Source organism: Choloepus didactylus, chromosome 5 (assembly GCF_015220235.1).
Source record: "Choloepus didactylus isolate mChoDid1 chromosome 5, mChoDid1.pri, whole genome shotgun sequence".
In the NCBI taxonomy this organism is placed as follows: domain Eukaryota; kingdom Metazoa; phylum Chordata; class Mammalia; order Pilosa; family Megalonychidae; genus Choloepus; species Choloepus didactylus.
The window spans coordinates 49,006,021-49,020,106 of record NC_051311.1 but is presented as its reverse complement, the minus strand read 5'-3'; the positions used below and the strand labels follow the sequence as shown (position 1 = coordinate 49,020,106).

Here is a 14,086-nt window from a genome sequence, read left to right as displayed (position 1 = left end):
CAGCTAGATGTTTCTAGTAACTAAGAATTGGCCAATGGAATATAAGTAGAAGTGATGAGTTCAACTTCTGGGATTTTACTTCAGACTAGAACATGACATAGTAATGGTGAGCACTGCTTCTACCATGTGGATTAGACAGTACTCTAGGAGAGGGCAGAATACAAGATGGAAAGACATGGTCCCAGAATGACCCAGTGGAACAGTCACTTACCCACTCTGGACTGCTTTTCTACCTCTGGACTGTCATGCTAGAAAAGCTATACTTCTATCTTGTTTGAGTCACTGTATTTTGGATCTTTGGGTTACAGCAACTTAGCTTGTACTCTAGCTTAAGCAGAAAAATGATACCTAGAAATGAGTTACTACCTTATAAAAAACTACATTGTGGCATTAGTTTAGGAGCTGGCAGGGTAGCTGGTGAGAAAACAGATATTGCAGTCTGGAAAGCTGGTAACTCTTGTTATACTGTAGCCAAAAATTCACTAAAATTGCTACCTTGGTTAACTTCGAAGAAAGACCCAGCGTCATCTGAATTTGTACTTTAAGGGAAGTAGTTATAAACAGAACGATGATGTGTGTTGATTGCTCCTTGATGCTTTTAGTAAGCTACAAAAGTAAGATGAAAACAGGCAATCAGCTAGCTTGCAAGTAGAAGTGGAAGGAAATACAGCTTCTCAGGGCAGTGAGTTTTTTTCTGAGTTTTGTAATATAAATTATGAGACTCCAATAATCTGGGACCTTGTGGGATTAGAAAAGCCAATTGCTTCTGTACCCCCAAAGCAGGAGATAATATTATCTGTCAAAGCCTCTATGAGACTCACCATGTAGGTATTCTTGACAGATGTGTGAGCCAGCCCAGTTGCAAAGACCAGATTTAGGGTGCAGCCTCAAGGAAATTGCCATTAATATAAGGGTGAATGGGATGGGCCAAACACAGGGACTAGTGTCCACAGATTTAAAAACTATAACCCAGAAGAGGTCTTTAGCAGAGGATACTTATACATGGAACTGGCTAGAAAATACAGACCAGAAGTCTATTAAGTTTCTGAGGGATCTGTATTATCACATGCCTGGCCCATTAAGCCTGTGACTTCTTTACCCCTAACCCCTCAGCTCCCAACCCACACTAGCAGAAACTATGTTATAAAGCTGTATAGGCTTAAGAAGGGCATATTCCCCAATGCCCACTTCAGATGTAGTTATGGAGGAAAGCAGATGAAGAACCTTCTTCAAAGGCAGAACCAGGGGTCATGGAGGAAAATGGAAAAGGGGATTGTACATAGCAGAACCAGGGTTTAACTGAGGAACGTACTTTTCTGCCAGAACAAGAGTCTTTGCAATCAATCCCTGTCCAGCAGAAGTTCATTGTTGTTGTAGACTAATGACTGCTTGCATTTCTTATTCTACACTTTTCCAAATATGAGTCTGAGTTGTGGTTCCTACTCCACTTTCCACACTGCATTTGTAAGGTGGAAAGGGGAGGACTTATCTATTCATTCATAGGTTTTCAGACCAAGAAGAATCATGTCCTGGTCCAATGTAAAGGACTATATACCACCCAGAAACCCTGAACTTTAGGCTGGATCCATTAACTAGATGAGACTCTGGTATCTCCCTTAGGGTTCTACATGGGGGAAGATGAGTACACGTGGATACCTGGGTGGCCAGAAGGGCAAATTGAAGCAGAGCCTGCTAATTTGCTCCCCAAATCCATTCTTCCTATCTTCTTATTTGTAACAGAAGCCCCAGAATGTTAATGGTTGCAGGGCCACCCCCTTAGAGACTCCATTTCCCAGTCTCCTTTCCTGTTAAGACTGCCTTTGAGATTAAGAACTTAACAATGGATTAAGAAAACTGATGCATGCAACAGTGGGCAGGCAGACATAGTAGTCGTGAGCTGCTTTGAACACTAGCACAAGAAAAACACCTTAGAATACAAAAACCAACTTAGGATGTGTTGGAAGAGTAAGTGAGAAGAAACACAGGTTGCTGAATGATTGAATGGGATAGTGCAGCCCACCTGCCTTGACCACCCGTCTGCCTTTAGCTAGTTACATGAGAAAGAATCTTCTATTCTCCTTAAGCCACTGTAATTTTGCATTTCTACAATAGTCATTCAGCATGGACCCTAACTAATATAATACCTCCTTAGAATCTTTGGCTTTTGAATCATGAGAATGTATTGCCTATTTTGGAAAAATTTTTAAAGGAATAATAATGTTTTAAAAAGTCCAGGGTCCCAATAAAAATGTTCATTTTTTGGACTCTACAATATTACTTGAGTCTCAAGACTGAAGACATATTTCAAATACAGAAAAAGATATATGAATGAAGGTGTTCACTACAACTCCAAAATGGAGAGAAGCAGTAAACAGCAACAACACAATAAATTAGGAACATGCTAAATTTTCAACTGGGGAAAATAAAATAAACTTACAGGACAGCTCTAGCATTATATAGTTATTAAAATGATCATCAAAATGATATATATGGAAGACAATGAAGAAAAAAAACATATGTTCCTGAGGAAGAAAAAGTAGAATGGAAGAAGTTGAATATTTTATTATAGAAGAAACAGTTCCTGAAAATCAAAATGAAAGACAGACCTATAGATCAAATGGGGACAAACTCTCCCAGGGAAAAAAAAAGTTATATGTACTAATGAACATTTGGCATGCTCAGTAACATCATATATAAAGAAAGAATCTGATTAAAAAGAAAAGGAGAGGGGGCAAGATGGTGGCATAGAGAGGAGTGGAATTTAGTTAGTCCCCTGGAACAACTAATGAACAACCAGGAAAAACTAGTAAATAATCTGGAATAACTGCTGGGGGACAACTGTGACTGCCCACATACAGTACACCAACCTGGATTGGGAGGAGTGCCTAAAATCGCAGCATAAAATCTGTAAGTAAAAACTGTGGAACTGTGCCGGGAGCCCCCTCCCCCCATGGCAGGCTTAGCTGCAAAACCTCGCTATGGTAGAAAGCAGCACTCTCTGAGCAAGTGAATACAGCTCAACTGAGCTCCAACTGGGGTTTTAATTAACAAATGTGGACTGATGAATACAAGCTACAATCCCCCAACAAGCAGACAGAGGCTTTTAGTGATGACTGACCTTAAAGAACCAGAAGACTCATCTGTCCTGGGAGGGGGAAACCAGAAGACCAGGTGTTACCTCTGGCTGACGAGTGAAATTGGGGGACCATGTACTGGCTCCAAAAGGGTGCTTTCTGTCCCCTTTTCTCTCTCTCAACCCGAGGGGCTCAGAGGAGAGAGCTGCAGCCATTTTCAGTTTGCAGCACTCTGACCCAGACAGGTAGAGATAACAGAGTCAGAAAGACAATTTAAATGCAGATGATAACTCCCTAGGGGATGTATCTTCCCTAAGAGTAAGGGGGTGGGGCCCAGCTTTCCCTTCAGGACCAGACCCCAGAGCCTGGGGGAAAACAGCCAAAACAGAAACTGAAGGGGCCACATCTCCTTACACCAGTCGGGAGGGACAGGCTGACAGGTACCACTTGCTGGGCAGGTTAGGAAAAGCACAGCGACTGGAGACCTCACAGGAAAGTCTGTCATTCCTCTTAGATACACCCTGAATATATCCCCATTCTGAGACCTGAACCCGTTCTGGTCTGGGAAAATCTGACTGGGGTAACCAAGGAAACCAGAAGCCTAGACAACAGAAAATGACAATCTATCCTAGGAAAAACGAAGATATGGCTCAAAGGAACAAACTTATACCACAATCAAGATACAGATGAGATATTGTTTCACTTTAATGAAACAATCTAGTAAATATTTTCAAAGAAATATGTAAATCAAATCAAAAACCAAATCAACGAGTTCAGGGAAGATATAACAAAAGAGATGAAGGCTATAAAGAAAACACTGGGTGAACATAAGGTAGAAATCAAAAGTTTGAAAAAACAACTGGAAGAATCTATGGAAATGAAAGGCACAACACAAGAGATGAAAAACACAGTGGAGACATACAACAGCAGATCTCAAGAGGCAGAAGAAAACACTCAGGAATTCAAGAACAAGACACCTGAAATCCTACACACAAAAGAACAGATAGGAAAAAGAATGGAAAAATATGAGCAACGTCTCAAGGAACTGAATGACCACATGAAATGCATGAATGCATGTGTCATGAATGTCCCAGAAGGATAAGAGAAAGGAAAAGGGGCAGAAGCAATAATAGAGGAAATAATCAATGAAAATTTCCCATCTCTTATGAAAGACATAAAATTACGGATCCAAGAAGTGCAGCATACCCCAAACAGAATAGATATGAATAGACCTACACCAAGACACTTAATAATCAGAGAATCAAACATCAAAGACAAAGAGAGAATCCTGAAAGCAGCAAGAGAAAAGTGATCCATCACATACAAAGGAAGCTTGATAAGACTATGTGCAGATTTCTCAATAGAAACCATGGAGGCAAGAAGGAAATGGTGTGATATATTTAAGATACTGAAAGAGAAACATTGCCAACCACAAATCCTATATCTGGCAAAACTGTCCTTCAAATGTGAGGGAGAGTTTAAAATATTCTCTGACAGACAGACAATGACAGTTTGTGAACAAGATACCTGTGCTACAGGAAATAGTAAAGGGAATAAACACTACAGACAGAAAGGAAAAGACAGGAGTGAGAGGTTTGGAACACAATTTTGGGTGATGGTAGCACAGCAGTGTAAGTACACTGAACAAAGATGACTGTGAGTATGGTTGAAAGAGGAAGGTTAGGAGCATGTGGGACACCAGAAGGAAAGAGGAAAGATGAAAACTGGGACTGTGTAACTCAGTGAAACCTAGAATGCTCAAAAATTGTGATAAAATGTACAAATATGCTTTTACATGAGGGAGAACAAATGAATGTCAACCTTGCAAGGTGTTAAAAATAGGGTGGTATTGGGGAAAAAATACAATCAAACTAGAAAATATAGTTAAAAGAAACATTGTATTATGCTTCCTTTAATGTAACAAAGGCAATATAGCAAAGCTAAATGCCTCTAAGAAGGGGATACAAGGGAGGGGTATGGGACTCTTGGCATTGATGATGTTGTCTGACTCTTATTCTACTTATGTTACTTTATCTTTCCTTTCGTTGCTTTTTAGTTGTCGTGTTTCTCTTTTTCTTTTGTCCCTCTACCTTCTTTGACACTTCCTCCTTCTTTGTGGAAGAAATGGAGATATTCTTATATAGTTAGTGGTGATGGTGGTGAATACATAAATATATGACTATACAGGGAATCAGTGATTGTTTACTTAGGACAAAAAGTATGGTGAGTGAACAAAACCGTCTTTAAAAAAAAAAAAAACGAATTGAAGAAATCTTGAGGGTACTACATTGAGTGAAATAAGTCAGACACATGAGGACAAATATTGCATGGTCTCACTGATATGAACTAATTATATTATATAAACACATAGACATGAAATATAAGTTACCAGGATATAGAACAAGGTTAAAGAATGGGTAGCAGTTGCTTATTATGAGCAGAATGTTCAACGAGGTTGAACTTAAGTGTTTGGAAATGGACAGAGGTGACAATAGCACATTTATTGTGGGAATAACTAACAGTGCTGAATGGTATGCAAATGTGGTAGAAAGAGGAAGCTTAGAGTCACGTATGTTACCAGAAGGAAAGTTGGTAAAGAATGGGTAGTGGTTGCTTATTATGAGCAGAATGTTCAATGACATTGAACTTAAGTGTTTGGAAATGGACAGAGGTGACAGTAGCACATTATTGTGAGAATAACTAACAGTGCTGAATGGTATGCAAATGTGGTGGAAAGGGGAAGCTAAGAGTCATGTATGTTACCAGAAGGAAAACTGGAGGTATAAAACAGTGAATCTTGTGGTGGACAATCTCCACCATTAACTGTACAAATACTAGAAATTTCTTTCATGAACTAGAACAAATGTATGACCCTATAACTAGAAGTTAATAATAGAGGTGTATATAGGGAAAAAATACACCTATTGCAAACTATGTACTACAGTTAATAGTATTTTAACATTCTTCATCAATAGTAACAAATGTACTATACCAATAATATGAGTCAATAATAAAGGGGGGTTGTGGTTAGGGTTATGGGAGGGCTTGAGTTCTCTTTTTTTGTCTTTATTTCTTTTCTGGAGTAATGAAAATGTTCTAAAAATTGAGAAAAAAAATAATCGTGGTGATGGATGCACAGCTGTATGATGGTACCATGAGCAATTGATAATGCACTTTGGATCTCTGGATAATTATATAGTATGTGAACAATCTCAATAACATTAAATTAAAAAGAAAAGAAAACGAATGATTATAGATCAAGCAGCAGTAAGGAAAAAATGAGTGGCCCTGGTACCAAGCCTGAGATAATGGATATCAATTTTGATCACATGCTCTGAGGTTTGGAAAAATGAATTATTATAAGCCAGGTTTCATCCTCAGCTCTTCCCTGGAAACACTTTTCTCAAATGTTGCTTTTTGATCATATTTTTAAGATGTAATTAAGGATTCCTTTTCCCTAGTCATGTTTTCTCTCTTCAGCTAAAACCTTATGGAAACAATCCAATGGAATTATACAGCGATGGTTCCACTTACAGGAGCTCTTGGTAGTGATTAAGGTTGCTTGGACAAAAGAATACGTAATAGGTGTTTGCCTAATGGGTGTGCCAATAAGGAGGTGTCCTTTTTATCTTTCTGCAACCTGGGTCCTATGGCATATTGAATTTTGATTTTTTCCTCAAACTTCTCATTCATTTGGTAGTCATTCAACAAATATTTGAGTATGTTCTATTTGTTAGGAACTGTATTAATTCAGTATGAGAGAAAAATAAAAAGAAAAACATGAATAAAGAAATAAACATGTTATGGAACAGGTATGTGCAGGCTTCTATAGAAGTATGTAGAAGGTTCCACTGTCAGTATTGGAGGAAGAGGGGAGCTAAAGAAGACTCACTGGAGGAGGTGAATGTAATTTCAGTGGTAAGAGAGCACTTAAACTATTTTCTCCAGTGGAAGTATGCTACCCTGGTAATGATCAGATAGTAATGGCAAGTTGCAGTTTTCATTAAAGCATAATCCATGACACAAAAATGTCTTTAGACAGTTTGAGACAAAAAGGGTTTTGTATTCAAATGCATCTGAAACTTCACAATACATATTAGCAATTAATGTTTCTGGGAACTTCTGTAGTAATGATTAACAAGTATAATCCAACATTTCCCATCATTCCCTGAACACATCCTCTTTTTCTTTGTTGTTGGTGGGGAGACCTATTGCCAAGCTGACAGATGCCATTAAAATTCTTAACTGAAAGAGGATCATTTCCCATGAAAAACAGATGCTGTGGGTCAATGAAACAAATCCTGACATTATATTTTAGTTTTCTACATTTCATGGATAACTATTATCATAAAAATGGTTAATGGAGGTGGCTTTTATAATGGACAAAATATGTCATGACTTAGATAGTCTCTTGCTTACTGAAACTCTGTCTAATCCTCAGAAAATCTCCATAGGACCCTCAACTTTGAGGGGGACAGACTGAAGCCCTAGAGAAGAATATGTTTTCTACATCCCTTGAAATAAGTGTGAAGAAAACAATAAAAGAACTGCTATTATGAATTATACTGAAGCCATGATACTTTGAAAAACCTAATCATATTTCAGGATTAAATACAAATGAATGAATGATGAATGTACAACTATGTGATGATACTGTGAACCATTGATTGTATACTTTGGATGGACTGTATGGTGTATGAATATATCTCAATAAAATTACATTAAAAACAAACAAACAAACAAAAAAGAAAGAATCTGTAGGCATCTAGATAAAATACACTTCTCCAAAACAGTAACATCAGAAGACAGCTGAGCAATATCGATAACATCCTGAGGTAAAGAAAGGACTCAAGAATCTTATACCCACTTGAATATAAAGGTAACACACCAATATTATTAAACAAGCAAGATCTCAGGGAATCTCAAGACAACAATGCTTGACAGGAAAATCCAACAAAGCAGAAAAAAACAGAAAAAGTCAGGAACTTAGGAACTCAGGAATGGAACCAACCAGTTAAGACCTGGAAGTGGTAGTTGAATCCATTTAAACATACAACTTAAGACATAACACTAGTGGAATCATGGTTAGAAAACTAAATGTGATAACCTTGGTAATGTAAAGGTGAAGATAAACTATAAAAATCAGCACAGGAAGTAGGGGGGAGGAGCTAGGAAGACATACAAGATAAGAGATACCAAGGTTGAAACAATTTAAAATAAACAATGACACCTATAGAAGATTTATATACCATATTAAATTTATATTATTCTCCAATAAAAATAAAAATGACACCACATCTCCATGTTTTCCTAATCCTTTTTCTTAACTTTGGAGGAGTATTTCAGGTTAATAATACAACTGTGAAAAAATTTTTAACTTGAAGTTTGACAATTCCTTCAGTTTCATTAATTTAATATATTTCATTAAAATACTATTTGATGAAATTAAATCTTCACAAAATATGATCCTATTTCTGTAAAATAATTTCTATTCTGGAATGACATTCACTGAATATTTACAATGGGTATCTCTGAGTGTAAAGATCTGGGAGGATTTTAAAAAAATATTTTTGTACTTATCAGTTTTGTGTACATTTTTAGATGATGAGCATGCATTTTTTCCCCACAAATGATAAATTTTATCTTCTTTCAAATATGATGACAAATAAAGATTCTGAATATGAAAAAAACTGATGATGATAAATTTTAAAAGTATAGGATATAAAATATATATATATACTATATGATGTCTTTCAAAATCTTCACTGTGCTTCCTGGATTAGGGGTAGATTTTCCCCCCCTCCCAATCTGAAGTGCAATTAGGTTATTTTTATAATGAAACAATATACATAACAACTAACAGTTTTGTTGCTTCTGCTGAAAATTTCCTTTCTATTACCCCAAATAACAAATGATTTGGTTTTTAAAATGTTTAGTCTGTTTGCCTTTCTGGGGCAAGGAGACAATTATCACGACTTAGGGCAAAAAAAGATCATGTGTACATCAGCAAATTATGGAGTTAAACAAAACTGACTACAGTATTGCTATAAACTGAAAGCAGAAATCCACCTTGGCTTTCATGGTGTTATGAAGAATGTCATTATACAAGATGTTGATTGAAACAAATAGATCACGACCTGAGACCTGAAACACCATCACTGATGTTCCTGGAAAGGCATCTGTTTTTTGAAATACAACTTTTATCTCTGAGGACCCATAACATACGCACCAGTTAGTCTATACTTGTTGTCTTTCCCACATGTACATAAGCCACGTACCGAACTTGATTCTCCAAGAAGTGCATGTACCGGTAAAGCAGGGTGTAAGAAGGAGAGAGGATGCCCACAGACTTCATGCGTGCGCCACGCTCTAGCTCGCTTTCCACCGGCATGTTGGCGAAGCAGGCCAGGCCGAAGAAGGGCCCCTTTCGGAAATAGCTAAAACAGACCAAATATATAGCATAGCTCAAAATCAGAGGGAGCTATTTTTGTTGTTGTTGTTGTTCCTCTGAGATGCAGTCCCAAACAAAATAATTAAGTGTGCCCAGGGCACTAAATACAAAGTTCAGCATTAAACAGACTTCTTTATGATCTCAGGGGAACAATTAGTCCAAGCAAGGCAACCTCACAGATGAGACGACCAAGGCTCAAAGCGATGAAGGAACTTGCTACCGGTCATCCTTCTAGCATCAGGACTTTATCAGCTGACCCATGACCATGGAGACATACCTTCTTCTCTCCAGCACCCTAACTAATGACTTGAATGGGAGAACCAGAACGAAGATTATTCTTAGAACTAGTGTTCCGTTTTATAAGTATAAACAATTTTGATTCTTTCCTCACTTCCTGAGCCTGATAATTTCAATAAAGAATGCGATGAGAGATGTCATTTCATTTCCTTCCCCTTTCTCACACTTGTATTAGTCATGTTTTCAGCCCAATGTTGAGATTAGCCCTACTGATGAGAACAGAGCTACTTTGTTTCCATTTGTACCTAACAAAAATCTTAAGGTCCCTCCTATACCAGAACTATAAATTGGCCCTGCTTGAAAGCTAGAATTTCAAATTTTAGCACATGTCTTAATTTAACCCTACGGAGCTACAGTTCTATCGTTTCATTAAAAACAAACCTTAAATGAGGTTCATTTTACTGTCTTAGAAGGTGAGAGAACCTCTATGGTAGGACTTCTTAACTTTTTAGGGCCATGAAATCCATTGAGAATCTGATGGAAGCTAAGAAATTTCTTGCTAGAAAAATTGATATAAATTCAAACTCTCTGTGTGCGTGTATGTTTGTGTATTTACTCAGGGCATTTGCATATACTCCTAATAGATCCCACTGATAAAAGCCTTTATGCAAAGGGGGAAATTGCTGGGAAGTACAAATGGTATGCAAAAGACAAGTTCAGAGGTACTCACATGAAATCAGACTGAATTTTATGAGACCCACTGGCCATAGATTTGAATTCAACTCCTTCAAGGTCAATATCTTGAGGTAAGCACCATTCTACTATGTTTCCTGTAGAAAAGGGAAGATACAAGTTAATAGAAAAAAAATCATTCAAAGAAAAGGGCTTAGCACGTAGCTTCTCAAAAAATGCGCTCACTCATCTGATCCAGAACCACCAAGATGTGGTTCATCCCTCACTCACTTGCTGGCAGAGTTCCTGAGTTACTCCAGAGGGCCTGGAGATGGACATTATAAGGAATCTCTATCTCCGCCTTCAAATGAACACAGTTCTCCCTTCTAGTGAAGAGGCCATCTTTGATTCTATCACTCAGCTTAGTCACTTCCAAATCTTCCTTTCACAGCCTCACTTCTTTGACTGCTTCATGAGCTCTACCCCCATTTCTTCATCTTTCATTCCCTCCTTAACCCCTTGAGATCTAGCTTCTATCTTGACTTTCTACAGGCACTACTGACTTTGATGAACACCAAACCTGTTTTTAAAAAGATCTTCATTCTCACTGCTCTGTGGCATCTGATAATTCCTAAAAAAATGTATCCTCTTTTCCCTTGATTCCCATGATAGTATACTATTTTGGTTCTTTTCCTACCTCTCTGATCAATGTAGCTCTGCTTCCGTCCCTAACTCTTTCTCCTCTTACCCCCAAGTGAAGTTCTTCTCCAAAGGTCACCCATCAGTTCTTTGATTCCAGGATTTGGGGGCTCATTCACTCATCATTAATTACAATTTCCCCCTGAGTTTCTACTGAGCTAGACATAGGCAATACAAAGTCAAGTAAGACATAGGCCCTGACCTCAAATAGATTATAGTCCAGAAAGGAGATAAACAAGGTAATCAGGGTGATCAGTGCTATGTCAGAGGTTAACAAAATATTTTATAATGATGATAGTGAGTATCCACCAGATTGAGGAATCAGAGAATTGCACAATGGTAGTCTTACCTAATCCTAAAGCCTTGAGAGAATGCTAAGGAATATTCTCTACTGTTTTCAAGCCTGTTCAAAAATTTTCAAAATAAAAATACTAGCTGCTTGTGAGATTTCATTTCAGAACAAACTTATCAACACTCCAAACCTTAATTTCCTAGGCGTTAGAAATACCATCAATAATCTCAGCCAACAATGCCTTCAGATAATTGCCTGTGGCATCAGAAGTGTCTGGTATCCCATTCATCTAAACACAATCCAGTCTCAGGATTCACCAAATGTCAGAAAGGATTATCCAATCCCACATTCAACAGCCTGAGCACTTTCAGATACCTTCTTTTCAGAAATGGAATTATGATTCTGACCAACTACTCAATTAGCTAAAACAAAAAACATAAAAAAGAGGATGAAGATTTCACAAAACAGAAAGGCTACAACAATGCTGTTTTTTTTGGTCAGGGTTAGTAATGAGAAAAAGCACACCCTACACAGATAAAGAGGTGAAACTGGGGATAAGTTCCCCTACATTCCTGTATTTTTCCCCAAACATCCGTGCCTATTATCCCCACAGTCCAGTGTTTTTTTTAAATCTGTGGAGTGCATCAAAATACCTAGGAAACTTAAAAAAGTACCTAATGCAGATCTATAGACTCACAATCTCTAGAGTGGGTGGGGCCTGAGGATTTGTCAGCTCCCCTTTCCCAACCCCATGGGAGATTCTGCTGATATGTACCAGAGCCTAGAGCCACTGCTTGGGCATCTGTGTAGGTGCCCCCTTCATGAGAGCAAGCAGATGGCCAGCATAGGAAAAGGCCAGCAGGGGACAGAGCCACCGGGAACAGAGCCGTCGTGATCCTCGCCTCACTCACCTAATCTGCCTCTTCCAGTACCTGCTGCCTTGTTTCCCACATGCCCCTCCTTACTGGGTTCGTCTAACTCTAACCTTAGTTCTTTCCTCCAACCCAGCCTTTCCATGACTACTTGATAACTTGTTAAAAACAACTGTATTTTGAGTAAACTTTGTATTGACATATAACTAAAGCATATAAAAGTGCATAAATCACAACTATAAAGCTTGATGAATTTTCCAAAAGTGACAGCACCCAGCTCAAGAAGTGGAACATTATCTGCATTTCAGGAGCCTCCTTTAACTTCCTTTAACTCCTATAACTTCTCTCTGTATATAGAGACTTCTATATTACACTGACTTTTAACACCATAAATTAGCCTTGTCCTTTCTGAAATTTATATCAATGCAAATAGAGTGCATATTCTATTGTGTCTTCTTTTGCTTAATCTTTTGTTCAGTATTTGCTCAATATTTGGCCAACATGCAAGATTCATGCATCTTGATGCATGTAACAATACTCTGTTCAATTATTACTTCCATCATAGTCACTGTTGATGTACATTTAGGTGATTTTCAGTTTGCAGCTATTCCAAGTGGTTCTGCTATAAACAGTGTCATTTGGTGAACACCTGTTTAGTGGCTTTGCAATGTGTAAACCTGGCTAGCCTGAACTGTTTCTCAAAATTCCTTTCCTTGGATGTTTCAAGTTGAAATTTGGAGGGTGGAATTAAAGCAATAGCTGCATAAGTTTTACACCCAGAAGGTCAGTGCAGAGCATCAGACAGCTCAAGTGTGTTGTTGATTACCTGCAGGCTCACCTCATTGGCCTGGGGCAGCAGCCAGGTACTGGACCCACCACCTATGGATCATCCTTCAGTGTCTCTGACTCCTTGGCCAGTGTGTGTTTAGTTCCATGACTAAGGGTGCCAGTAACTCCTGTGGGACACCCACATCATCAAAGTTGAAGGCAGTGAGAGACGGACACAGGTTCCTCTTCATCCTCGAGTTCCAGCTGGTTCTCCTTCTCTCCAGCCCCACACCAACTTTCTCTCCTTAACTGCCTGCCCAGGAGACATCAGGCTCCACCATCAGAAGATGTGAAGACAGTAATAGCCTTACATAGGCTGTTTAACCAGTGCCCCCAACTGCATAAAATTAAATCCCTGCAACAAATCCCTTTATATATAAATCACATATATCTCCCACTGGTTCTGTTTCTGTGAGTGAACCCTTACTGAAACAATATATACATATTTCTGTTGACTACATACCTAGCAATAGAATTGCTTTAAAATTGTTTTACATCACTGCAAACTCAAGATATCTTTAATAATTCCCAAAATGGTATTTCCCAAAGCTTATGTGAATAGGGTTTCTGTAAAAAAAAACACACACACACACACACACACACACAAAAAACAAATTTATAAAAGGTATTTTTTTGGCCAAAAGATTTTGGGAAACACAAGGTTAAACAATGATACTCAAGTTTCTTTATGCAGAACTTCTCTGAGCTTTTATATGCTGCTCTGCATTGTGACTCTCTATGAGATCAATACATTACTTAATGTTCCTCAAAATTATTTGGCCAATGACCCTATTTTTTCAAGGTTAAGGGACTAATCTTAATTAATTAATTTTAAAAAAGAAATGCTCCCTAGCAGAGGCTGCAAGTTGGTCCCCCATATCCATTCTTCCCTTCTTATAAGGGAAAAAAAGCCCCTATTTTTAAGTTGGTACATGACCCCCCAAAATGAAGACTACCTTTC

At 38.1% G+C, this 14,086-nt stretch overlaps 1 protein-coding gene across 1 annotated transcript in view; it reads right to left on the bottom strand.

Moving 5' to 3' along the window:
• The window catches only part of DENND11 (DENN domain containing 11), a 50,005-nt gene that overhangs the window by 19,345 nt on the left and 16,574 nt on the right, over positions 1-14,086 (bottom strand). The window contains exons 2-3 of the mRNA XM_037836001.1: positions 10,493-10,592; positions 9,353-9,511 (exon numbers count right to left, since the gene is read on the bottom strand). Coding sequence (XP_037691929.1) covers positions 9,353-9,511; positions 10,493-10,592 — 259 coding nt within the window. The remainder of the gene's footprint in view (positions 1-9,352; positions 9,512-10,492; positions 10,593-14,086) is intronic.